The sequence below is a fragment of the Podarcis bocagei genome (assembly GCF_964188305.1).
Source record: "Podarcis bocagei genome assembly, chromosome: 1".
Classification (NCBI taxonomy): domain Eukaryota; kingdom Metazoa; phylum Chordata; class Lepidosauria; order Squamata; family Lacertidae; genus Podarcis; species Podarcis bocagei.
This window is the reverse complement of record NC_138125.1, coordinates 2,380,830-2,407,626: the sequence shown is the minus strand read 5'-3', so window position 1 is coordinate 2,407,626 and position 26,797 is coordinate 2,380,830. Positions and strand designations below refer to the sequence as shown.

Genomic DNA, 26,797 nt, shown 5'->3' with positions numbered 1-26,797 from the left:
TCTGCAAACAAATAATAATAATAACGTCATACTAATTTGACCCTGGAATCTCCCATTCAATAAACAGCAGGTGCCTAGGAAATGCAGGCTGGATTTTGAATGCTGAAGAGAAGAATAACACCTTTCCTCCCAGGCTCAATATAGAAAGAAAGCAGAGTTGTGTTGGGTGGGGAGCCAGACTGACTTTTTGTTTGCAGGTCGGCTCCTGTGAGAACAGGATGCTGGACATGATGGGCAATTGGCCTGATCCAGCAAATGCTCTTCTTACGTTCTAGTTCCCTGGGACAAGGGATTGATCGTTAAACTGCACTGGGAACTGTAGTTTTGAGAGAAGAGGGGGTCAGCTGACAACTCTCAGCACCCTTAACAAACTTCAGCTCCCAGGGTTCTTCACGTTATGCTCCACGGCAACCCGGAAGTAACGAAACATGTTACTTCCGGGTTTTGCCGCTTGCGCATGCGCAGACATTCAAAAAGATGTCACACTCATGCACAGAAGCAGCGAATCACGACCTGCGCACACACAGTCACGGGTTGCATTCTACTCAGGATGCAAATGGGGCTCTGGAACGGATCCCGTTCAAATCCAGAGGCACCACTGAATTAGATAATAAAATAATAAAAAATAGTAAAATTTTATTTATATCCCGCCCTCCCCAGCCAAAGCCGGGCTCAGATGAGGCTTTTTGACTCAAAAATCATGTCAAGAAACTGGGGTCGTCCTATACATGGATAGTGGCATGGTGGGAAGCTGCGCCATCAGCCAGTTGGTTGGCAGGTGTGCAACATTCCCCCATGCCAATGCCAGGGGTGCATGCTCTAGCGCAGTGTTTCCCAACCGGTGTTCCGCGGCACACTAGTGTGCCGTGAGACATCGGCTGGTGTGCCGTGGGAGGAAGGCGGGCGAGTCGGGCGGTGAGAGGCGGCGGCGGCGGCGAGGATCCGCGTCGAGCCGGGGGCGGCTCCGCGGTGGTGGTGCCGAGCGGCGGGGCAGCGCGCGCAAAAGGGAGGATCGCGAGACAGCGGAGGAGGAGGAGGCCGGCATGTCCGGGCAGCAGCAGCAACAACAGCAGCAGCAACTCCCGCCGCCGCCCCCTCCTCCGCCCGCTATCGCCGCCACCACCACAACAGCCGCCGCCGCCTCAGCTGCCCTCGCTCTGCTGCCTCCTCCCACCCCGGCAAGGGGGAGGGAAAAAACTTTCGCTTTTGTGCGTCCCTCCCGGCGTGACGCTGCGCGCTGACGTCACGGGGCGGGGCTTTAATGGTGGTGTGCCGCGAGATTTTTTTCCGGCTAACAGGTGTGCCGTTGCCCAAAAACGTTTGGGAAACACTGCTCTAGCGAGTGTTTCCAGCCCAGTGTGGGAAACTTTTCCAGCCCCCAGCAACGGCCCTGCTGGGGTGATGGTGCATGTGCAATTCCCCCTTAAAAAAGCTCAACAATTTTGTGCCTTCTCTCTCTCTCTCTCTCTCTCTCTCTCTCTCTCTCTCTCTCTGCCTTCTCCCCTCATTTTCTTTAAATTTAGTCCCCAAAAATCGGGGGCATCTTATGCATGGGGGCGTCTTATAGACGGAAAAATACGGTATGTTTGGAGTGGTTTTGTTGTTGTTTAGTTGTTGAGTCGTGTCCGACTCTTCGTGACCCCCTGGACCAGAGCACGCCAGGCCCTCCTGTCTTCCACCGCCTCCTGCAGTTTGGTCAAACTCATGCTGGTAGCTTCGAGAACACTGTCCCACCATCTTGTCCTCTGTCATCCCCTTCTCCTTGTGCCCTCCATCTTTCCCAGCACCAGGGTCTTTTCCAGGGAGTCTTCTCTTCTCATGAGGTGGCCAAAGTCTTGGAGCCTCAGCTTCAGGATCTGTCCTTCCAGTGAGCACTCAGGGCTGATTTCCTTCAGAATGGAGAGGTTGGATCTTCTTGCAGTCCATGGGACTCTCAAGAGTCTCCTCCAGCACCAGAATTCAAAAGCAGCAATTCTTTGGCGATCAGCCTTCTTTATGGTCCAGCTCTCACTTCCATACATCACTCCTGGGAAAACCATGACTTTTACTATACGGACCGTTTAGAGTGGTATGACATGGCTTTAACGGCATGCTGCAGGTGCAAGTGGGCATAGCATCTCTTTTCCTGGGATCCCCACCTTCTCCATCCTTGCTTGTCCCTTCATCTCGCCTGCACAGACAGGGACCAATTCTGGCTCCAGTCCATCTCCTGTGGCTTAACTGCACTGGGGATTCATCCTATGGATTGAATAATATTCCCCCCCCCCAGCCGCCTATTTGCTGCCACCCACCCCCAGCAGAGCCTGCTAATCCAAGCCATTTCCACCCACTTCCAATGATGCATCGCTCTTTTTGCACAGTCCGTCTCCGCTATGCAAACCACCTCATCCAAAATATGAAGTATGGAGCGATAATGCATAAAACATCGGCCGCGGAGTAGGTTATTCTGAAGAGCCGTAAGTTATGCAGGCTTCATGGAACTTTAAAGAAGTCTGTCACTGTGGCAAATCAGGATTTCTCGAGAGGCGGCCGCGTAAGGCCCCCTCCTTGTGATTTGTGACGATTTCAGCAAATAAAAGTTTCAAATTCACTACAAACAGGCTTGAGATATATCCGTCTCTTGGAGAATACTCTGGTGACTGGCAGCTTCTAAGGGAGGGGGGGAGCAGGAGACAGACGCTGCTGAGAAGGGAGCCCTGCGGCGAAGGAGGGGATCTGGAGTGGATTGATGCAGACACACACCGTGATGGCCTGGGATTCGGACTTGGATGCTGAACCTGAGGGATCCCAGCCTGCACAGGAGTCCCCGCCTCCAGAACCAGCTGAGCTGGGGCTGGGGCCTGAGCCTGAAGGGTCCTCACCTGTGCTGGATCCTCAGGTGCAGGCATCAGCTGAGTCGGCTCTGGTCCTTAACGTGATGGAGGACCCATTGCCTGCAGGTCCTCCACTCTCAGCCCTGTCAGAGGAAGGTGAGGCTGCCTCTGGGTCTGGTAACCCTCCAGCCTCTCCTGAGCTGCAGAGACTCAGGGCAGAGAGGCGGAGGGAACTAAGTTCCCGCAGGAGGAGGGCTCACCTCCAGGCCAGGAGAGGCGAGTCACCTGAGGATCGGGGCCGCCCTATGCCTTGGGGCAGATAAAAGCCGGCCAGCCCCAGTCCCAGGTTGCGGGAGCAACGTTGTTGGTAGTCTGTTCCTGCCTGCACCCTGTCCTGCTCTTCTGCCAGAGTTCCTGACCTCACCCTACTCCCCCCTTGGACCCAGCTTCAGCTTTGACGGACAGCCTCCATACCGCACCATCGACCTTGGACTGGACTCGGACCTCGCCTCACGGTTAGCCCCCGGGACCAGCACACACACTCAGTCTTAGCGATGACGGGCAGCCCAAAACCACTTCACAGGGTTGGGGAGCTTCTTGTGACATAAGAAGAGCATGTGTTGGATCAGACCAGTGGCCCATCTCATCCAGCATCCTGTTCTCACAGTGGCCAACCACATGCCTCTCTTGGGAAACAGGATCTGAGCACAGAAGCCCTCCTTCTCCTGGGGTTTCCAGCAATGGGTTTACCAGGCCCTCCAGAGTGTCATGATTTCCTGGGGACTGTCCTGGAATTACTGAAGCAGTCCCGGCTTCTGAATTGATCCCAGACTGTTCTGCTTTTCCTTTTGATTTTCATCAGCGAAATGTTGGAGGGGATGTAATAATAATAATAATAATAATAATAATAATAATAATAATAATAATAAATTACTTATACCGCGCCCATCTGGCTGGGCTTCCCCAGCCACTCTGGGTGGCTTCCAACAAACCACTCAAATACAATAACATTAGGGAAGCTTTTAATGTTTGATGCATTACAGTATTTATTATTATTATTATTATTATTATTATTATTATTATTATTATTATTATTAAAGCTTCCCTAAACAAGGCTGCCTTCAGATGTCTTCTAAAAGTCTGGTAGTTGTTTTTCTCTTTGATAACTGGTGGGAGTGTGTTCCGCAGGGCGTGCACCACTACTGAAAAGGCCCTCTGCCTGGTTCCCTGTAACTTGGCTTCTCACAGTGAGGGAACTGCCAGAAGGCCCTCAGCACTGGACCTCAGGGTCTGGGCAGAACGATGGGGGAGGAGACGCTCCTTCTAGGTATTCTTTAAAGGTCAGCACCAACACTTTAAATTGTGCTCGGAAACCTACTGGGAGCCAGTGCAGGTCTTTCAAGACCAATGTTATATGGTTTCGGTGGCCGCTCCCAGTCACCAGTCTAGCTGCCGCATTCTGGATTAATTGCAGTTTCCAGGTCACCTTCAAAGGTAGCCCCATGTAGAGCGCATTGCAGTAGTCCAAGCAAGAGATAACTAGAGCATGCACCACTCTGGCGAGACAGTGCGCAGGCAGGGAGGGTCTCATCCTGTGCACCAGATGGAGCTGGTAAACATCTGCCCTGGGCACAGAATTGACCTACGGCTCCTAGAAATTTCGTTGCCACCAACTGTAGATGCAGAAGAGAGTCATCTGTGCTAGAAGCCATCAATAGCCCTTTCCTCTAGGAATTGGTCTAATGCTCTTTCAAAGCCTGCCAATGTCTTATGTATCCAAGCAGGGCGATTTTGTAACCTGGTATCGTTCAATCGGAACAAACAGTTGGGGTTTTAAGTGGACTGTCCCCCCTTTCCCCTGATGCTACGCCACTGCAGAGAGTACATAGCCAGTGTGGTGTAGTGGTTAAGACTGGTAGACTCGTAATATGGGGAACCGGGTTCGCGTCTCCGCTCCTCCACCTGCAGCTGCTGGGTGACCTTGGGCCAGTCACACTTCTCTCAAGTCTCTCAGCCCCACTCACCTCACAGAGTGTTTGTTGTGGGGGAGGAAGGAAAAGGAGAATGTTAGCCACTTTGAGACTCCTTTGGGTAGTTATAAAGCAGGATATCAAATTCAAACACTTGGGTGGTTTTAAAAGAGGATTTGACATATAGGAAGTCCTACAGAGGGTAGTGAATACAGCACAAGATATTATGGGCTGTCCCATGAATCCGCTGGATGACATCACGGAAGAACGTTTCCTCAGGAGAGTGTGGAAAATTCTCAGGCATGATTCATACCCTGGCCGGCACTTTCTTGATCTCCTGCCCTTGGGCAGAAGATATAGAAGCCTGATTAGTCGCACCAACAGGGTAAAGAACGGCTTCTATTCCTGGGCTGTTAGGCTGCTGAATGAAAAGAGAACAACAGGGCAACTGACTTTGGGGTTTGGTGGATGTGCGTCAGTAAACGAGGGGAATTAAGACTAAGAGAGCTGAGTGGGGGGTGCTCGTGTAACCTCACTGTATACAAGTTGTACAAGTGACCATAAAGTATTTCAATTTCAATCAATTTCAATTCCTGGAGGAGGAGAGGGCTGCCGATGGCCATTGATATCTCCTAGCCACCAGGGCTGTGCTCTGCCTCCACAGCAATGCTTCTGGACACCGTTATTTTGGAAAACGCCCTGTGACCCTCAGCAGTATATGAAACTAATAAATAAAATAACAATTAATAAAGCAGCAGGAAGGGAGAAGGTTCTTCTGCTCAGCTCCTGTCTGGGGGCTTCCCAAAAAACGCATCTGCTCAGACACTGTGAGAACAGGATGCAAGAGTTTAGCTGAGATTCCTGTATTCCAGGGGGGTGGACTAGATGACACATGGAGTCCCTTCCAACTCTACGATTCTATGAGTAGATGGGACACTATCCTGACCCAGCGGGGCTCTTCCTTCTTATATTTAGGCTTAATTGAAGCTTGGTTTTTGGCACTCTATGGCCATCTTCGTTGGGAGGCAGGTCTGTTGCCAGGATTCACATTGCACCACTGGGAAGCAAAGGCATGGAGAGGAGGAGAGACTCGCGTCAAGAAGCCTCAACATTAATTGTAGGTGAGGTGCTGATTGTTCCCAGCAACCTGTCTGCCAGGAGCCCGCCCGGCGGATCTGCTGTGAAACAGCCCTTTGACAGCCTTCCAAAAGCCGGCGCTGATTTCAGGGGCTGCTGTTTGCAATCCTTGATTGAAGCAGCTTGCAAATTGTTCTGCTGCCTGAGGAATCGGCAGCTGAGAAGCCAAAACCATGGCAATCTTCTCCTTGCAGGAGGGGGCAGGAGGAAGGTTCCCCCTCTCCTGCTATGATGTTTCAAGTGCAAGGAAACCAGAAGCTGGGATCTGTGGCATCACCTCGCTCAGCGTCAGATTGGGAGCAATAGGATTTCTTCTTCTGCGGTCGCTCGTAGCCGAGCAAGATTGTCTTCCATGAACATGGTTTTAACAGTGAGTCCATAAGTGACTGGAGGCCAATTCTGGATCCACACGTCCTTCCACAGTGGGGACATTTACCATGATCATATCCTGCCCGGAAACCTATGTCCCCACTGTGGAAGGACGTGTGGATCCAGAATTGGCCTCCAGTCACTTACAGACTCACTGTTAAAACCGTGTTTATGGAAGACAATCTTACTCGGCTACGAGGGATCGCAGAAGAAGAAGAAGAAGAAGAAGAAGAAGAAGAAGAAGAAGAAGAAGAAGAAGAAGAAGAAGAAGAAGAAGAAGAAGAAGATGATGGTGAGGGTTTGCCAAGCATGCCTTCCTCTTAGCACATTTCTCCCTTGCGTCCTGAGTTCGAGTGTCTTCAAAGCCCATGGCACCTTTGGTCAAGGCTGTTCTCCAACTGGAGCACTCACAGGCCAGTGTTTCCCAGTTGTCGGTGTTTATACTACATTTTTAAAGATTTGCCTTGAGAGAGTCTTTAAACCTCTTTTGTTGACCACCAGCATTACGCTTTCCATTTTAAGTTCGGAATAGAGTAGTTGCTTTGGAAGACGATCATCAGGCATCCGCACAACATGACCAGTCCAACAAAGTTGATGTTGAAGAATCATTGCTTCAACACAGGTGATCTTTGCTTCTTCCAATATACTGGCATAAGTTCACCTGTCTTCCCAAATGTCGGAGACACCTTGATTGAATCTTTTGATGAGTTGGAGATGGTGTTTATAAGTGGTCCATGTTTCACAAGCATACAGTAAGGTTGGTAGTACAATAGCTTTGTAAACAAGCATTTTGGTTTCCCTGAGAATGTCCCGTTCCTCAAAAACTCTGCAGTTCAGTCAGGAAAAAGTTGCACTCACAGAGCTCAGGCGATGCTAGATAACCACATCAGTTATCAAACATGTATACATATGCTACAATGTTATTGTTTTAGTTCAATAATTTGTTTAAATAGTTGTTAAGGAAATGATTATTTTTCTCCTTCCAATAAAGTCCAGCAGATAAGTTGCCCAAATATAAACAGTTCACTTATTAAACCTCACCATAATTTCATAATTATCTGCCTATATATTTCTAATAGTATAACCAAATCAGAAATTTTCTTATTTAACTGTAAAAACTACTCTGAAAATTTATTATTCCAAAAATTGCTTGTAAATATCAAGATGATACCAGCAAGAAGGAGTCTTTCTGTAAAAAGAAATGATTTAAATCAAGTCTTGCTGACTAGTGATTTAAATCGTGATTTAAATTGTGATTTAAATCAATTTGATTTAAATCAGATCCACCCTTGTCCCTTCCAACTTCACAGTTCTGTGATTCTATGGAAACATTGATCCGCCTACGTGGCTCAGGACTGTCCACACTGCTCTGCCACTGAACTAGGGAGCTTCCCAAGCCAGACCCACATGAGAACCCCAGTCCAGGTATGTCTCCAGCTCCCTCCCACACCTGGACCGAACACCGAAATTCATCAGAAGGGGGAAAATCTGCCTAGAGGACCTGTGATTTTAGGGGAGTTTAGGGGCGGAGAGTTGAGGAAAAGAGAAAGAACTTTAATTGCCCTCCTGAGGACTCAGAATGACCTGTAACTCTCAGCGCTGTTTAAAACCGTCTAATCTCCTGCCTGTCAATCAAACAGATGCCTGGAGCCACAAAGGTCTTTGCTGCTCCACAGGCTGGAAGGTTCTGGCCCATTAATAGCCTGAAGGCTGGAGGAAAGATGACTGAGGAGGGCAGCTTCTCTGTAGGGGCCCAGAAGAGCCAGGACAGCTAATGGAAGGGTACCAGATTTTTTTCAAAGAATCCAGGGACACTTTTCTTCTTCTTCTTCTTCTTCTTCTTCTTCTTCTGAAAAGAGAAAAAGAAAGTTATTTTTTTAAAAATCATTTTTTTAAAAAAATTAAGAAGTAATACAGTGGTACCTCGGGTTACATACTCTTCAGGTTACATATGCTTCAGTTTACAGACTCCGCTAACCCAGAAATAGTGCTTCAGGTTAAGAACTTGGCTTCAGGATGAGAACAGAAATCGTGCTCTGGCGGCGCAGCGGCAGCAGGAGGCCCCATTAGCTAAAGTGGTGCTTCAGGTTAAGAACAGCTTCAGGTTAAGTACGGACCTCTGGAACGAATTGAGTACTTAACCCGAGGTACCACTGTATCTTCTCTTCTGGGTGTCCTCTGTCGCGTGGCCTTCCTCTGGGCTCCAGCCTGATCTCTTGGAGCGCTATCTGCCATGGAATAGGCTCAGGTCAGGCCTGGATTCGACCACATGTCCTTGCCCTCCCAGCTCTCTCCTACCTCTCCTCCACAGTGCCAGCAGCTCAGCAACACGGCAAGATCGGGGCTCCCCTCTTTTTTCTCCTTCCTCTTTCTCTCTCTTCCTCCTCCTCCTCCTTTCCTCCTTCTCCGTTTCGGCTCTGGGGTTTTTACTAGCCCTGGAGTGCCGCTAGGCAGTCGGCCGAGTGGCCAGGCACTCTCGCTCCCGGCTCAATTTGAGTCATGGGGGGGGGGGCGTCAGCGGTTCTCCCAGTTGACACGCCGGGCATCCCCAGTTCCCCCTCGGCAGCAGCAGTCTCAGCAGCCCGGAGCCAGCCTGGTAGCGCAGTTGGCTCTGGCTGGCTTCAGGAGCTGCTCACTGCCATGGCACCCGCCATTTTGCCTCGCTGGAAGTCCCCATATGATGTGTCTTGTGCCATTGAATCACGCAACATTCATTCCCTATTAATAAATCTACAACACTTAAAATATAAATCCGGGGACATTAAATGAAATCCAGGGACATTCCAGGGACGGATTTTGTCTGGGGACAGATTTGTAAATATGGGTACTGTCCCCGGGAAACTGGGACGTCTGGTAACCATAGGCTAATGACGATGGTCACAAAGGATGTTTGGGTCGTTGCTGGGGGATGTGCAAAATTGGGAATGTCTCTTCTGTCATTTATTTGTTGTTCAGTACTTAGGCACAAGCAACCAGATGCACGCAGGTAGGGCGGAGGACACACCTGGCTTGACAGAAGTACACAGGGAAAGCATCTAAGAGTCTTAGGCCTTATCCATATTCCCACTTGTCCTGCTGCTTCCCCCCAGTGAAAACTGCTCTTTAGTACTCAGTTGGAGCAAACAGCAATGCAAGTTTTCACCAGATGGACATTTGCTCCGAATTAGCACTAAAGAGTGGCTTTTCCCTGGGAGAGGAGAGGGGCAAGATGAAAACGGGTCAGAACCGGTACTTTCTAGGTACAGGACAAGTGGCAGTGTGGCCATAATAGACCACAAGCTTAATGGAGTCCACAGTGTGATGCAGCAGCAAAAAACGCTATTCTAAGCTGCATCAACAGAAGTCTAGAGTCTGGATCAAGGGAAGGAATAGTCCCACTCTGTTCTACCTTGGTCAAACCACACCTGGAGTCCACTTCTGAGCACCACAATTTAAGGATGATCCTGACAAGCTGGAACGTGGGCAGAGGAGGGTTACCAAGTTATTAAAAGGTCTTGAAATAAAGCCTGATGAGGAATGGTCAAGGGAGTTGGGTATGCTTAGCCTGAGAAAGAAGAGACTGAGAGGAGACATAAGAGCCATCTTCAAACGTCTCGAGAGCTGTCATATGGACAATGGAGCGAGCTTGTTTTCTGCTGTTCCAGAGGGTAGGAAGCAATGGATTCAAAGGAGAGGAAAGGCGATTCTGACATAATATTAGGAAGATCTTTCTGATGGTAAGAGCTGTTCAACAGTGGAATGGACTTCCTCAGAAGGTGGTGGGCTATCTTTCACTCAAGACTTTTAAATGGGGGGGGGGTAATCACCTGCCAGGGGTTCTTTAGTTGTGATTCCTACCTGGGGCTCCTACTGCCAGAAAGTTCTTCCTAATAGTTAGTTGGAATCTCCGGCCTTGCAATTTGAATACTTAGTTTGAGTCCCACCCAGGATAATTACAGCTTACAGGCAGTGAAAAGAAACTGTTTTTTAAAATATCTATCTATATCTATATATCTATATGTATATATATATGTATATGTTGTTGTATAGTCTTTAGTCGTGTCTGACTCTTCGTGACCTCATGGAGCAGAGCACGCCAGGCCCTCCTGTCTTCCACTGCCTCCCACAGTTTGGTCAGAATCATGTATGTAGCTTCAAGAACATATATATATACACACATATATATACATACATATACATACACACACACATATATAATTGAATTATTATGCAAATACAAATGAAACAAAGTATACAAACATTTCAACTGAATACAAAAAGGGGGAAAGAAAAGAAACAGAAAAAAGAAGAAGAAAAAACAAAAAGAAAAAAATATATAATAATAAATAAAAATATTTTTTTATTTATACCCCGCCCTTCCCGGTTCAGAAAACCGGGCTCAGGGCGGCTAACAACAAATTTAAAACACTTAATTGATGCAACAAAAAACAGAGCCAACGCAAAAAGTAAGAACATAAGTATAGTATAAGCTAACTATAATAGACATCCCATAATGTCATTTCTCTACCGAGATGCTGACCCTTCTGGGGTGGATCTCTTTTTATTATACTTTTGGTTTTTTGACTTCCATTGACCTCGCGGTGGTTCATTTCCTATAGCTAGAACAATTTCTCTGTATTTCAATATATTCCTCATCTTGCTATAAGGAGACATTTTCCCACTTACGGGTTTATTCTAAACACAACCAAATCTTGGTTGTTGAACCTTGACTCGATACGTAGGCATTTAGGCATCCCCATTCCTTCTGGACTATTTTATTGGGCTTGTTCCTTAAGGCTTCCATCAACTTAGTAAGTTCCAAGCCCTCACTCAGCTTTTGTAGCCCTTCTTCTCCAGTTGGTACCGTATATGGTCACCCTTCCAGTGCTTTGTTGTTGTTTAGTCATTTAGTCATTCCTGCCTCTTCGTGACCCCCTGGACCAGAGCACGCCAGGCACGCCTGTCTTCCACTGCCTCCCGCAGTTTGGTCAAACTCATGCTGGTAGCTTCGAGAACACTGTCCCACCATCTCGTCCTCTGTCGTCCCCTTCTCCTTGTGCCCTCCATCTTTCCCAGTATCAGGGTCTTTTCCAGGGAGTCTTCTCTTCTCATGAGGTGGCCAAAGTCTTGGAGCCTCAGCTTCAGGATCTGTCCTTCCAGTGAGCACTCAGGGCTGATTTCCTTAAGAATGGATAGGTTTGATCTTCTTGCAGTCCATGGGACTCTCAAGAGTCTCCTCCAGCACCATAATTCAAAAGCATCCATTCTTCGGCGATCAGCCTTCTTTATGGTCCAGCTCTCACTTCCATACATCACTACCTGGGAAAACCATAGTTTGAACTATACGGACCTTTGTTGGCAAGGTGATGTCTCTGCTTTTTAAGATGCTGTCTAGGTTTGTCATTGCTTTTCTCCCAAGAAGCAGGCGTCTTTTAATTTCGTGACTGCTGTCAACATCTGCAGTGATTATGGAGCCCAAGAAAGTAAAATCTCTCACTGCGGGTTTATTATAAACACAACCAAATCTTGGTTGTTGAACCTTGACTCAATAGGTAGGTATTTAGGCATCCTCATTCCTTCTGGACAATTTATTTGGCTTGTTCCTTAATGTCAGGGAACTGACATCAGAGCGAAAGGAGAAGGAGAGGCTCCCCGATTCTGCAGGAGAAGGTACCAGCACCAGGGAGAAACGCAGCTTGGTAGAGGGGGAAGGAAATCGGCGTAACACCAGGGATCCAGGAGGGCAAATGGGGGAAGTGGAGGGAGAGCTCCAGGATTCTTCCCTGGACATCAGTGAGGAGAGCACTGGTCCTCCACTACCCACGCCCTCCCTGCGCAGAAGACTCCCGCGCAGTGAGAGGCAGAGACGACTGGGAGTCAAACAGCTTTTATGCTGGAAAAGGTTTAAGAAACGCCCACAGACAGATTCTGCTAGCGACTGAGGCAGCCACGCTGAGATGGGCTGTGCAGTCAGGACGGTTTAACCCAGGCAATTAAGCTCCCTAACGGGGACAGTTTACGCACAAGTAACTCAACCCCATTACACTTAAGGCTTCCATCAACTTAGCGAGTTCCAAGTCCTCGCTCAGTTTTTGTAGCCCTTCTTCTCCAGTTGGTATACGGTCACCCTTCCAGTGCTTAGCAATAGCTAATAGTGAAAAGAAACTTGTTAAATCCTTGTTGGGTGGGGGGAATGTTGTACAAAAGAAAACAGAGCCAGGAGATCTTCTGATGATTGAAGAAATTTGCCGATGAGTTTATAGCCTTGATTCTTCCTCTGTGCCTGGGATTGCTCCGTCTGATAAGGCTGTTGCTTAGTTACCCGGTTGCAGCTCCGCTTGCTATGTGACTTAATGTCTACTTGTGTGTAAAGCTAAGGTGAAGGAAGGCCTCTGTGTAGTTTAGAGGCCTAGCAATTTAACCCCTGTGTTGCAAACAATAGTCAGTAATATCCAAGGCATATTATATACTTATATTTTTTCATTTACCATATAGATGGGTTTGTGAATCATTTTTGTATCCTTCTGCTGTGCTGAAGAAGAATTCCATGAAATAGTGGATATATCCAGAATCACCGTTCACAACGTCTGTTTGCAAACTACTTCGGCATCGTCGGACGCCATAAACTAAGCTTTACAACCTGTTTCCACCAGATAAGAATTTGCTTCTTTCAGAGACTTGCATAGTCTTCAAAGACTTTCCAAGACTTATAAGACTTATGTTTATTTGGTTTTATGTTTTCAAGATAATCCATTAAGAGAGCATATTTTGTGACTTTCAGAGATTCCTAAGTTTTCTGTTTATGTGATTTCATATATTTCATATTATATAAAGAGTGTATATTGATATTGTATCATTGTATTTGGTCATCGTCTTGCCTTGGATATTACCGACTAGTTTATAGGCCTGGCGACTCTGCTTTTTGTGGGTTCTGACCTAGCAAAACGTTCTCCAGCATCACAGCCGGTGTGGTTCACTGAAGAAAACCTGTTGCAATCCCCTCTCCTCTCCCGCTTCTTGCAGATCCTCCCGCCGTGGAGCCGACCTTCTTGGAGATCCGTCAGGGCCAAGGCCGAAGCGTCACCATGACCTGTCGTGTTCTGAGGGCTTACCCCACCCGCGTCTTGACCTTCGAGTGGCGGCTGGGCAACAAACTCCTTCGGACGGGGCAGTTTGACGCCCAGGACTCCACCGAGTACACGATCCGGAGCCTTTCCAGGGACAGCTATGGGATTTACAACTGCAACATCATCAACGAGGCGGGGGCCGGGAGGTGCACCTTTCTGGTGACAGGTAGGCTTCCCCCGTACTGCTCCGTCTAGGGCTGGCAGGTCAGGATGGGGCAGGGGACAGAGGCTTCCCCCCACACACACACCTCCAGGATTGCCATGATGCCAAGGCTGCAGTGCGCACTCCAGCGCATGAAAATGCGGAACAGGTGCCTTCTCTCTGGGGTGCAAAAGAGCAGCCACCTCCCTCCATCGCTGGTCAATGTGGGCAGGCAGTGGTCACTTTGTGATGGAGGAAAAGCAGTGTGTGTGTGTGTGTGTGTGTGTGTGTGTGTGTGTGTGTGTGTTGAGAGCATGTTGTCATAATTGTGTGTAGGTGTGTGGGGGGGGAAGAGAGAGAGAGAGAGACAGACAGACAGACTCCAAATGTCCCTATTTTCCAGGGACATTCCTGGATTTACAGGAGCTGTCCCGGTTTCTGATTTGATCCTAGAATGATCTGATGATGATGATGATGATGATGATGATGATGATTATTACTATTATTACTACTAGAATTTATATACCACCCTATACCTGGAGGTCTCAGGGTGGTTCACTGAAAAGATCACAATATAAAACCAAAATAAAAACAGTAAGCCAATATCACCCCCCCAAAAAGACCCACATTTTAAAAGGGTATAGGATGTCCATCAGGTCAACCAAAGGCCTTTAAGGAACGTTTTTGCCTGGCGCCTAAAGGTATATAATGAAGGCGCCAGGCAAACTTCCCTGGGGAGAGCGTTCCATAGATGGGGAGCCACTGCAGAGAAGGCCCCGCTCTCGTGTTGCCACCCTCCGGACCTCTCGAGAAGGAGGCACACGAAGAAGGGCTTCAGAAGGTGATCTCAGGGTCCAGGAAGGTTCATATGGAAAGGGGTGGTCCTTGAGGTATTGCAGTCCTGAGCTCTTTCTTAGGACATCCCTATTTTCACTGGAGAAATGTTGGGAAAGCATCCTGCATGTGTGTGTAGGAAGGACTTGCGCATTTGGGATGCAATTTATAATAATAATAATAATAATAATTTATTATTTGTACCCCGCCCATCTGGCTGGGTTTCCCCAGCCACTCTGGGCGGCTTCCACAGAAACCAAAAAACGCTAAAATATCATACATTAAAAGCTTCCCTGAATAGGGCCGCCTTAAGATGTCTTCTGAATGTCAGGTAGTTGTCCATCACCTTGACATCTGATGGGAGGGCATTCCACAGGGCGGGCGCCACCACCGAAAAGGCCCTCTGCCTGGTTGCCTGTAGCTTCACTTCTCGCAATGAGGGAACCGCCAGAAGGCCCTCGGCGCTGGACCTCAGTGTCCGGGCAGAACGATGGGGGTGGAGACGCTCCTTCAGGTATACTGGGCCGAGGCCGTTTAGGGCTTTAAAGGTCAACACCAGCACTTTGAATTGTGCTCGGAAACGTACTGGGAGCCAATGTAGGTCTTTCAAGACCGGTGTTATGTGGTCTCGGCGGCTGCCCCCAGTCACCAGTCTAGCTGCCGCATTCTGGATTAGCTGTAGTTTCCGAGTCACCTTCAAAGGTAGCCCCACGTAGAGCGCATTGCAGTAGTCCAAGCGGGAGATAACTAGAGCATGCACCACTCTGGCCAGACAGTCCGCGGGCAGATAGGGTCTCAGCCTGCGTACCAGGTGGAGTTGGTAGACAGCTGCCCTGGATATAGAATTGACCTGCGCCTCCATGGACAGCTGTGAGTCCAAAATGACTCCCAGGCTACGCACCTGGTTCTTCAGGGGCACAGTTACCCTATTCAGGACCAGGGAGTCCTCCACACCAGCCCGCCCCCTGTCCCCCAAAAACAGTACTTCTGTCTTGTCAGGATTCAACTTCAATCCATTAGCCGCCATCCATCCTCCAACCGCCTCCAGACACTCACACAGGACCTTCACCGCCTTCACTTTAGACAAATTCATGCACGGGAAGGGTTTTTTTAAAAAAAGGACCCCTGGACGGTTAAGTCCAGTCAAAGGCGACTGTGGGGTTGCGGCGCTCATCTCCCTTTCAGTCCGAGGGAGCCAGCGTTTGTGCACAGACAGCTTACTAGGTCATGTGGCCAGCAGGACTAAACCGCTGCTAGCGCAACGGGACACTGTGACGGAAACCAGAGTGCATGGAAATGCTGTTTCCCTTCCCACCGCAGTGGTACCTATTTATCTATTTGTGCTGGCGTGCTTTCGAACTGCTAGGTTGGCAGGAGCTGGAACAGAGCAATGGGAGCTCACTCCGTTGTGGGGATTCGAACCACCAACCTTCTGATCAGCAAGCCCAAGAGGCTCAGTGGTTTAGACCACAGCACCACCCGCATCCCTTGGGTAAAGGGTATTGATTACTACCATTGAGGTTGAATCCTGACAGACAGAAGTACCATTCTTGGGGGACAGGGGGCGGGCTGGTGTGGAGGACTCCCTGGTCCTGAATGAGGTAACTGTGCCCCTGAAGGACCTGGTGCACAACCTGGGAGTCATTTTGGACTCTCAGCTGTCCATGAAGGCGCAGGTCAATTCTGTGTCCAGGGCAGCTGTCTACCAGCTCCATCTGGTACGCAGGCTGAGACCCTCCCTGCCCACATTCTCTGGTTATCTCCCGCTTGGACAACTGCAATGCGCTCTATGTGGGGCTACCTTTGAAGATGACCCAGAAACTACAACTAATCCAGAATGCGGCAGCTAGACTGGTGACTGGGAGCGGCTGCCAGGACCGCATAACAGTGGTCCTGGGAGATCTGCATTGGCTCCCAGTACGTTTCTGAGCACAATTCAAAGTGTTGGTGCTGACCTTGAAAGCCCTAAATGGCCTCGGTCCTGTTATACCTGAAGGAGCGTCTCCACCCCCATCGTTCAGCCCAGACACTGAGTTCCAGCTCTGAGGGCCTTCTGGCGGTTCCCTCACTGTGAGAAGCCAAGTTACGGGGAACCAGGCAGAGGGCCTTCTTGGTGGTGGCACCCGCCCTGTGGAATGCCCTCCCACCAGATGTCAGAGAGATAAACAACTACCTGACATTTAGAAGACATCTGAAGGCAGCCCTGTTTAGGGAAGCTTTTAATGTTTGATGCATTACTATATTTTAAGATTTTGTTGGAAGCCACCCAGAGTGGCTGGGGAGGCCCAGCCAGATGAGCATGGTACAAATAATAAATTATTATTATTATTATTATTATTATTATTATTATTATTATTATTATTATTATTATTATATTACCAGTCATGAGGCAACAATGTTGGATGCAACATTTCTTCTGAATGCCAGTTGCTGGAAACCACAGGAGGGGAGTTCCTTTTGTGTTTGCATCCTGCTTGCTGGTTCCCCGCTGGCACGTGGTTGGCCCTGTGAGAGCAGGATGCTGAGCTAGATGACCCATGGGCCTGATCCACCAGGCTCTTCTGATGTGCCTTGGGGCGAGGAGAAGGAATGTGCAGGAGGAAGCAGACTTTGCATCATATCTGGATTGCTTGCCTTGCGCTCCTTTCAGTGATCTGAAAGGAATCCCTTTCACACGGTTGCTTTTGTGCTCAGCTCCACCGCGTTGTCGGAAGCCCAAATTGCCAGTGCAGAGAGGAGCCTCGGGGACCATTAACGTCCTTCCTGCTCGCTGGCGAGTCCCTGTTTAATAGCTCTGGCACTCATTGCCCAACGATTTGCCACCCATTACGAGCAAGCGCAGCTCCATCGCTCTCCCCTGAGGTGTACATTAGGCACTTGATCATCTTTCTTTCCACTTCTCTCCGGTCTGCCTCGGACTGAAGACAGGCGGGAAGGACGGAGAGACGTTTCAGGAGCCTGATGCAACGGGGAGATGCTCTGGGGCTCCACAAGGCCGACCAGCCACTTGTTGCTCATGCTGTTCATCATCATCATCATTATCATCATCATCATCATCATTTATTTATTATTTATACCCCGCCCATCTGGCTGGGTTTCCCCAGCCACTCTGGGTGGCTTCCAACAAAACACTAAAATATAATAACCTATTAAACATTAAAAGCTTCCCTAAACAGGGCTGCCTTCAGATGTCTTCTAAAAGTCTGGTAGTCATTTTACTCTTTGACATCTGGTGGGAGAGCTTTCCATAGGGCAGGTGCCACCACTGACAAGGCCCTCTGCCTGGTTCCCTGTAACCTCACTTCTTGCAGGGAGGGAACCGCCAGAAGGCCCTCTGAGCTGGACCTCAGTGTCCGGGCAGAACGATGGGGGTGGAGACGCTCCTTCAGGTATACTGGACCGAGGCCGTTTAGGGCTTTCAAGGTCAGCACCAACACTTTGAATTGTGCTCGGAAACGTACTGGGAGCCAATGTAGGTCTTTCAAGACCGGTGTTATGTGGGCTCAGTGGCCGCTCCCAGTCACCAGTCTAGCTGCCGCATTCTGGATTAGTTGTAGTTTCTGGGTCACCTTCAAAGGTAGCCCCACATAGAGCGCATTGCAGTAGTCCAAGCGAGAGATAACTAGAGCATGCACCACTCTGGCAAGACAGACTGTGGGCAGGGAGGGTTTCATTCATTCAGAGTAGATTATTCAACCGCAATGGGCAGCTGCTGCAACCTGATGTTGTGTCTCCCAGATGTTGTGTGCTACTACTCCCATCGACCAGAATGGAGATTTGGAGTTGTGGCCCGGAACATTTTGTGGAAAACCAAAATGGAGAGAGATGAGTTCTGGAGGCAGCAATGCTCCTGGGTACCAGTTGCTAGAAACCACAGCAAGGGAGAAGGGTGTTGATTTCTGGTCCATCTGATGGGCTTCCCATTAGGGCATCTTCTTGGCAATTGTGAGGACCGGATGCTGGACTAGATGGGTGACTGGTCAGACCCAAAAGGCCCCAAAGGAAGGATGCAACTGTCAACTCCAGGGATATTAATGCCACCCAATTCAGCTTTGGATGAGTCTTCTTCTAGCCTAGTCCCTACATTTCTCTAATGTAGGGATGGAGGATGACAAACCTAGACAGCATCTTAAAAAGCAGAGACATCACCTTCCCAACAAAGGTCTGTATAGTTCAAGCTATGGTTTTCTCAGTAGTGATGTATGGAAGTGAGAGCTGGACCATCAAGAAGGCTGACTGCCGAAGAATGGATGCTTTTGAATTCTGGCGCTGGAGGAGACTCTTGAGAGTCCCATGGACTGCAAGAAGATCCAACCTCTCCATTCTGAAGGAAATCAGCCCTGAGTGCTCACTGGAAGGACAGATCATGAAGCTGAGGCTCCAAGACTTTGGTCACCTCATGAGAAGAGAAGACTCCCTGGAAAAGACCCTGATGTTGGGAAAGATGGAAGGCACGAGGAGAAGGGGACAACAGAGGACGAGACGGTGGGACAGTGTTCTCAAAGCTACCAGGATGAGTTTGACCAAACTGCGGGAGGCGGTGGAAGACAGGAGTGCCTGGCGTGGTCTGGTCCATGGGGTCACAAAGAGTCGGACACGACTGAACAACTAAACAACAGGGATGGAGGAAGAATTCAGTTCCATTTCCATGGAAAATCAAACTTACTTAACTTGCGCTTCCTGACACAACATACAGACTGATGCACAAACGCCTCTGGAAATTCGTTTTCTTCCAAAACTTGCAGTCTTGTTCTCCAGACTAATGTGTACAAGAATGGATTGAAAGGTGCATTTTAAATATATTGGTGAAAATGGATGGAATTAGGGATGCTTGCACAACATTTATCATGAGGACTTTAAAAAATAAGAATCATAAGCCGATCTGAAAATGCACAGAACCAAATTTAAGATTGGGGGGAAATGATAAACTGAGCTTGACATATTTTCCCATTTTCACAGCGCTGTCAGGGTTGAATCAGGGACCCGCTCCCTGTCTCTCAGCTCTTCCCTACAAAGAGAGGTGCAGGATCGGGGCCCATTACCTGCCGATGTCTCATTCTGCCTGTTGGCACCCACTGCATCCAAGGCAGTATGGAACCTCTCATCAACATGACTTATAGATAGGCAGAGAAAAGTACACAAGGACATGCAAAATCCTTGGATCACTCTTTGTCTTCTGTCTGGGATTGATTCCTGTCTTCATGTTGCAATCCTGGATCTTAGGCTGAACACCTCACTTGGTTTTTTATTGCATTGCGAAAGAAAAAAGAAAAAGGATATTGCAAACCATTGTGCGAAATCTGGGCTCTTATGAGATAACTTGTAGAACAAGGTCTTTAAAACATCACGATTGTGCCCTCTGGCAGACAACTCTTTACAGAGTGGGCTCAGGAGGTTGCAAACAGTCTTGTGTTCTTGTTGAGTGTTTTGTTTTTAAACCATAAGGGCCATTTCCTGTCTGTGGGAGGGCTGAGAGGCTTCAGAACGTGAGATCCTGCTGCATTAGCCCAATGGCCCCTTGAGTCACCTACCCTGTCCTCACTGGGGATGACCAAATGCATGGGGGAAACCTGCAAGTGGGATTTGAGCACGAGGTAATAATAATAATAATAATAATAATAATAATAATAATAATAATAGTAATAATAAATTATTATTATTATTATTATTATTATTATTATTTATACCCCACCCATCTGGGCAGCTGCCAGCAAAATATTAAAATACAATACAGTGGTACCTCTGGTTGCAAACAGGATCCGTTCTGGAAGCTTGCTTGCAACATGAAAAGAGCGCAACCCGCAGCGGTGCATATGCGCACGGGCGGGATTAAATTTGCCGCTTCTGCACATGCGTGTGACGTCATTTTGTGCGTCTGTGCATACGCGAACGGCGAAACCTGGAAATAACCCTTTCCAGTACTTCCAGGTCACCACTGGACGTATCCTGAAAGAACATAACATGAAGCGGACGTAACAAGAAATATGACTATAATTCATCAAATAATAAAAGCTTCCCTAAACAGGGCTGCCTTCAGATATCGTCTAAAAGTCAGGTAGTTCTTTATCTCTTTGACATCTGATGGGAGGGCGGTCCACAGGGTGGGCGTCACTACCGAGAAGGCCCTGTGCCTGGTTCCCTGCAACCTCACTTCTTGCAGGGAGGGAAGACCCTCGGAGCTGGACCTCATTGTCCGGGCTGAATGATGGGGGTGGAGACGCTCCTTCAGGTCTACTGGGCCGAGGCCATTTAGGTCTTTAAAGGTCAACACCAGCACTTTGAATTGTGCTCAGAAACGTACTGGGAGAAGAAGAAGAAGAAGAAGAAGAAGAAGAAGAAGAAGAAGAAGAAGAAGAAGAAGAAGAAGAAGGGGAGTTTGGATTTGATATCCCGCCTTTCACTCCCCTTCAGGAGTCTCCAAGCAGCTAACATTCTCCTTTCCCTTCCTCCCCCACAACAAACACTCTGTGAGGTGAGTGGGGCTGAGAGACTTCAAAGAAGTGTGACTGGCCTAAGGTCACCCAGCAGCTGCATGTGGAGGAGCGGAGACACAAACCCGGTTCACCAGATTACGAGACTACCGCTCTCAACCACTACACCACGCTGGCTCTCAGAGCCAATGTAGGTCTTTCAAGACTGGTGTTATGTGGTCTCCCCTCCTGGGGTTTCTGGAAACCGGCATTCAAAAGCATTCCTGCCTCCAACTGTGGAGCCATCCCAGCTGTAGCAGCCAATAGGCTTTTCCTCCTCCACCAATTTGCCTCCTTCTCTTTCAAAGCCATCTAAGTGGGTGGCCGTCACTGCCTCCTGGGGGAGTAAGTGCTGCCAGGCGCTGTGTGAAAAAGTGCTTTCTTTTATCCATCCTGAACCTTGCAGCAATCGGCTTCAATGGATTTCCACGACTTCTTGCATTACAACAGAGAAAACCCTTTCTGTATCCACTTTCTCCACGATTTTTATAAAGTGCCTCTTCCCTGGCCTTGTTTCTCCTTGGAAAAACCACATTCAGAAGGCTTTTGATCGATCCTTAAACAAGTTGCCAACTTTGGGTTCATCTACTTTTTTGTCTGGGTATCTTTCTTTTCTTCTGAGGCCCCTTGCTGTATTTATTTTTGCAGAAGGACCAAATTTCAGTGGGAAAGTGTTTATTTTCAGTGCAAATTGTTGCATTTGCAACCTTCAGGTTTTTAGAAGAAAGGTCCGAACAAGACAGCATTAGATAAGGGGAAGGGCCACAGACCGTTAAACCATAAAGCACCTGATTTGCATGAAGAAGGTTTCAGGTTCCATGCCGGGGGCTTGCAACATTCTCTTTCTGGAACCCCCTGGGCAGCTGGTACCCTCAAGTCCACTGAATCCCTCAGAGACATCCGCTGTAAATGATGGCACTGAATTGAATGTGTTTCCTTGTGGGGCCATGAGAACAAATCCCCTGTAATTCTCTCCTGCCTGCCATGGGAGAGATTTGATTATCAGACTGACTCTTAGTTATTAGCTTCCGCTTTTAAGTCCAAATGAAAGTTGGAGGCTATAAACCAGCGGAGTAAATTATAAGTTTCCACAGGAGCCTTAAGGACGGTTCCTGCGATGTTTAAACCTCCTGCAAGGCCAGGGAGAACAGAAGTCTCTTTTTTCCTAGCTGTGCCATTCAGGGTGGCCGTTTCAGAGTCCTGCAAGCCATGTTTCTGGTTCCTCTTTGAAGCTCTGACCCTCCAACAGGCAAAGTTCAAACCAAGCCATCCCTCACCTTTGATGCTCTGAGGCTCTGGTTCAATTCACACAGCCAGTTTAGCACATCAGAGCTCTCACGACGTGACCTTTTGGGTCCGGCTGAGTCACCCGGCAAATGTTCTGTGATGTCTTGGGCGCCATGTCGGGACCTTCATGTGCCGCCTCCTCGTTCAGTCGGCAGTTCGGAGAGCCAGCCTATGCAGAGAGAAAAACGTTCTTCCTGGCGTTTGCCGGGCTTTTGAGTTTATGAGAAACAGCGGTAAATGGGGACATGGTAGAAGTTTATCAGATAATGAGTTGGAAGGGCCCTCTAGTCCAGGGTTCGGCAAACTTACCACGCCTCAGGCCAGTGTCTCCAGCGCTGCTCGCGTGGCGGGCAGGAGGGCGGGGGAGCATGTGACCATACATGTGCACAGACGCTATTTCCGGCGCACTTCCGGGTCGGAGGAGCACCAGAAATAGCTTGTGCGCATGTGGACGGGCCTCCTCCGACCCAGATGTGCACCACAAATAATAGATAGGTAGCCGTGTTGGTCTGCCATAGTCAAAATAAAAAAATTCCTTCCAGTAGCACCTTAAAGACCAACTAAGTTAGTTCTTGGTATGAGCTTTCGTGTGCATGCACACTTCTTTGGTATCTGAAGAAGTGTGCATGCACACGAAAGCTCATACCAAGAACTAACTTAGTTGGTCTTTAAGGTGCTACTGGAAGGAATTTTTTTATTTTGAGCACAAATAATACTTGTGCATGCGCAAATAACTCTTGCACATGCGCACAAGCTATTTCTGGTGCTCCTCCGACCCGGAAGTGGGCAGCCGTGCCGCGCAGCACCGGTAAGAGCGGGTGGCAGCAGCAGGTGGCGGGGATTGCCGCGGGCTAGATAAACGAGTGCCTCGGGCCTTATCCGGCCCACGAGCCTTAGTTTGGGGACTTCTGCTCTAGTCCAACCCCTCTGCAATGCAGAAATCTCGGCTAAAGCATCCCTGGCAGGTGGTTCATCCAACCTCTGCTTAAAACCCTCCAAGGAAGGGGAGTCTACCATCCCTCCTGGGAGTCCGTTCCACTGCTGAACAGCTCTTACTGTCAGAAAGTGTTTCCAAATGTTTAGTCGGAATCTCCTTTCTTGCAACTTTGAGCCATTGGTTAGGGTCCTCCGTGTCGGGGGTTCCGTATGACTGAAATGCCTCTCCTCCTCCGGTCGTGTCTTCGGACTCCATCTAGGCTCTACTCCGACGATGATTAACAACCTAAGCCTTTGATGAGGCTTAGGCACACTCCCCCATTACGGAGAGTATCCAAATAGCAGAAGGAGCCGGGAAATGTGTGCTACATTGCTACGTTTATTCCTAACTATGCAGGACAGAAGAGAATATGCGACTGCTCTCTCTGTGAGAGACACAGAGAGAGAAAAGGCACAAAGAAACAGGAAACCAGTAACATCAACATCCATCTCCCGTGAGACTTCCAGCAGTCTGGAATGTCTGGAATGTCAATAGAGTCTCCAAAAACTGCACAGTGGCATAACAGAAATCTAACACTCCCCTCCAGAGCAGGAGAAAACAAGCATGCTCCCTCCTCCATCTGACAGCCCTTAATATATTTGAAGATAGCTCTCATATCTGGGCATGTTTAGCCTGGAGCTGGGCATGTTTAGCCTGGAGAAGAGGAGGTTAAGGGGTGATATGATAGCCATGTTCAAATATATAAAAGGATGTCACATAGAGGAGGGAGAAAGGTTGTTTTCTGCTGCTCCAGAGAAGCGGACACGGAGCAATGGATCCAAACTACAAGAAAGAAGATTCCACCTAAACATGAGGAAGAACTTCCTGACAGTAAGAGCTGTTCAACAGTGGAATTTGCTGCCAAGGAGTGTGGTGGAGTCTCCTACTTTGGAGGTCTTTAAGCAGAGGCTTGACAACCATATGTCAGGTGTTTCCTGCTTGGCAGGGGGTTGGACTCGATGGCCCTTGTGGTCTCTTCCAACTCTATGATTCTATGATCTCCTCTCAGTCTCCTCTTTTCCAGGCTAAACATACCCAGCTCTTTCAACCATTCCTCATATGGCTTAGTTTCCAGACCCTTGACCCTCTTGGTCCTCCTCCTCTGCCCACCTTCCAGCTTGTCCACATCCTTCTTAAATTGTGGTTCCCAGAACTGGACACGGTATTCCAGGTGTGGTCTGACCAAGGTTGAACAGAGTGGTACTCTGACTTCCCTTCAGAGCCGGACCACGCATGAGGCAGGCTGAGGCAACCGCTGCCTCGGGCAGCAGAATACCATAGGGTGGCACCCATTTGAGTTCCCTGCCTGCCCTGCTACCACCACCAGTTGTGGAGAAGCAGAGCCTGAAGTGGTGCCGGTTTCTGGTGAGACCTCACCAAAATCTCGCCAGATCTCACAGGAACCAACTACTGCTTCACGAGTAGTACCGCACAACCCAGGTGAAAGTGTCTGTGCCAGTGGGGCAACGCCATCCCTGCTTCACTTGATCTGGACGTGACACAACCTACAATGGGATTATTTATTTTTATGCTGCTGGATCGCAACCTTCCACCTCAATCCCAATCTACCATGTCTAGTTTAGGAAATGGGCAGACATGTGCCAGGGTTTGATATTTAATCCTGAGCCGCCGCGCCACAATTCTGACTTCAGAGGGCATCCCAGAATAGATAAGGAGAAGGTCTATAGACATATCAAACCAAACCCACGAGGAGCCAAACTCGAAAGGGATCTTTTGTGGGTTCAGGAAAGCACAATATGGCAGCAAGGAGATGTCTAATTATTTTGCAACAGACACAGCCTGACCAAACTACAGTCTGCAGGAATAACTAAAGGCTGTTCATTAAACCACAGACTATTTAATACTGCCGGTTCCTTTATTTTTCAGTTATTAAAGCACTTGATCCGTCAATGACCCCCACACACCCATGAGCTCCAGTTTAAACAGAAACACACCTGTAACTCTCCTTTCACTTCCATCATCACACTGACCTCGCCGCCGCTGCCAAATGTCAGGGCAGGATTAAGCCCACCCTGTACATTTCCTCCCGCAGCCAAAACTCTGTTTTAAGTGTTCAAAGCTTCCAGTAAATTAGCGCTGTGGGTCTTTTCAAAGACGCTTTGTCACGTCTATTCGACGCAGCCGATACGCTGATTATAGGGCTTTGTGTCTGCGCAAGGTAAATCAGAAACGTGAGCCTGGCAGGATGCCTCTCCGTCACAGGAGGCTCAGGACGGTAATTAATTTTTGCGTGGTTTGAATGGACTGGGCTCCAAATCCCAGTGGCTCATAAACTGTAAAGGTGCTCCACATGGCCTCTGAGCCTCGCAGGAACATTGTTCAGCTGTGGAGCTCCATCCATCTCTTGAGATAAGGTGGTCGGATGCCTGGGAGATAGAATAATTGAACTGCAGGGCTGGAAGGGACCCCAGGGTCATCTAGTCCAACCCCCCGCAATGCAGGAGTTGCAAGTGAATAATCCCCAACTGGTGGCCACCAAACCTCCAAGGAACGAGAGTCCTTCACCATCCAAGGAACGAGAGTCCATCACCATCTGAGGGAGACTGTTCCACGGTGGAACAGCTCTTGCTGTCAGAAAGTTCTTCCTGATGTTTAGTCAAAAACTCCTTTCTTGTAATTTGAAGCCATGGGTTCGAGTCCTACCGTCCAGAGCAGGAGAGAACAAGCTTGCTTCCTCTTCCATGTGACAGCTTTTAAGATATTTGGATAGATGGCTATGTTGTCACCTCTCCATCTTCTCCAAGGTCAGAGGGCTTTTCCTTCTTTGGCGATCACTTGTAGCCGAGTAAGATTGTCTCCCATGAACACGGTTTTAACAGTGAGTCCGTAAGTGACTGTGGAGGCCAATTCTGGATCCACACGTCCTTCCACAGTGGGGACATTGGTTTCCAGGCAGGAGTTGATCCCAGTGTGGATTTGCCAAGCGTGCCTTCCTCTTAGCACGTTTCTCCCTTGCGTCCTGAGTTTGAGTGTCTTCAAAGCCCATGACACCTTTGGTAAAGGCTGTTCTCCAACTGGAGCACTCGCAGGCCAGTGTTTCCCAGTTGCTGGTGTTGATACTACATTTTTTTAGATCTGCTTTGAGAGAGTCTTCAAACCTCTTTTGTTGACCACCAGCATTGCGCTTTCCATTTTAAAATTTGGAATAGAGTAGTTGCTTTGGACGACAATCATCAGGCATCTGCACAACATGACCAGTTGGCTTGTTGCAGGAAATGTACAGAGCGTCATAGAACTGTGGAGTCGGAAGGGACCCAAACGGTCATCTAGTCCAACCCCCTGCCATGCAATGTGATGCACCCTCTGATATTCACACTTCTCTGAATTGCACGGTGCAGTTCTCCAGCCAAGGAATGGGTATGAAAATGGATATCCTAGAGTAAATGTTTCTCTCTGTGTATATAGAAATATGTTCTATTGGGGTAAATTGCTTTGCAGAAATAAATTTAAAAAATGGCTCTATTAACCAAAGCTGCCTAGAAAATGTATTTATCAGCAGAAATTCTCATTGTAATGCTGATGAATTTTCATGAGGATTTATAGAAATAGTAATTGCCAAGTTGCTGCAGGAATGCGGGACCGCCTCTCCTGGTCTGCCCCGCGGAGGACCTTAAGGTCCACAAATGACAACACTTTGGAGGTTCCAGGTCGCAAGGTGGTTAGATTGGTCTC

The 26,797-nt window shown here is 48.5% G+C and overlaps 1 protein-coding gene across 2 annotated transcripts in view; it reads left to right on the top strand.

The window, feature by feature from the left end:
* The window catches only part of MDGA2 (MAM domain containing glycosylphosphatidylinositol anchor 2), a 412,109-nt gene that overhangs the window by 326,736 nt on the left and 58,576 nt on the right, over positions 1 to 26,797 (top strand). For both annotated transcript variants that reach the window (XM_081195650.1, XM_081195649.1), the window contains exon 9: positions 13,292 to 13,561. In XM_081195650.1, coding sequence (XP_081051776.1) covers positions 13,292 to 13,561 — 270 coding nt within the window. The remainder of the gene's footprint in view (positions 1 to 13,291; positions 13,562 to 26,797) is intronic.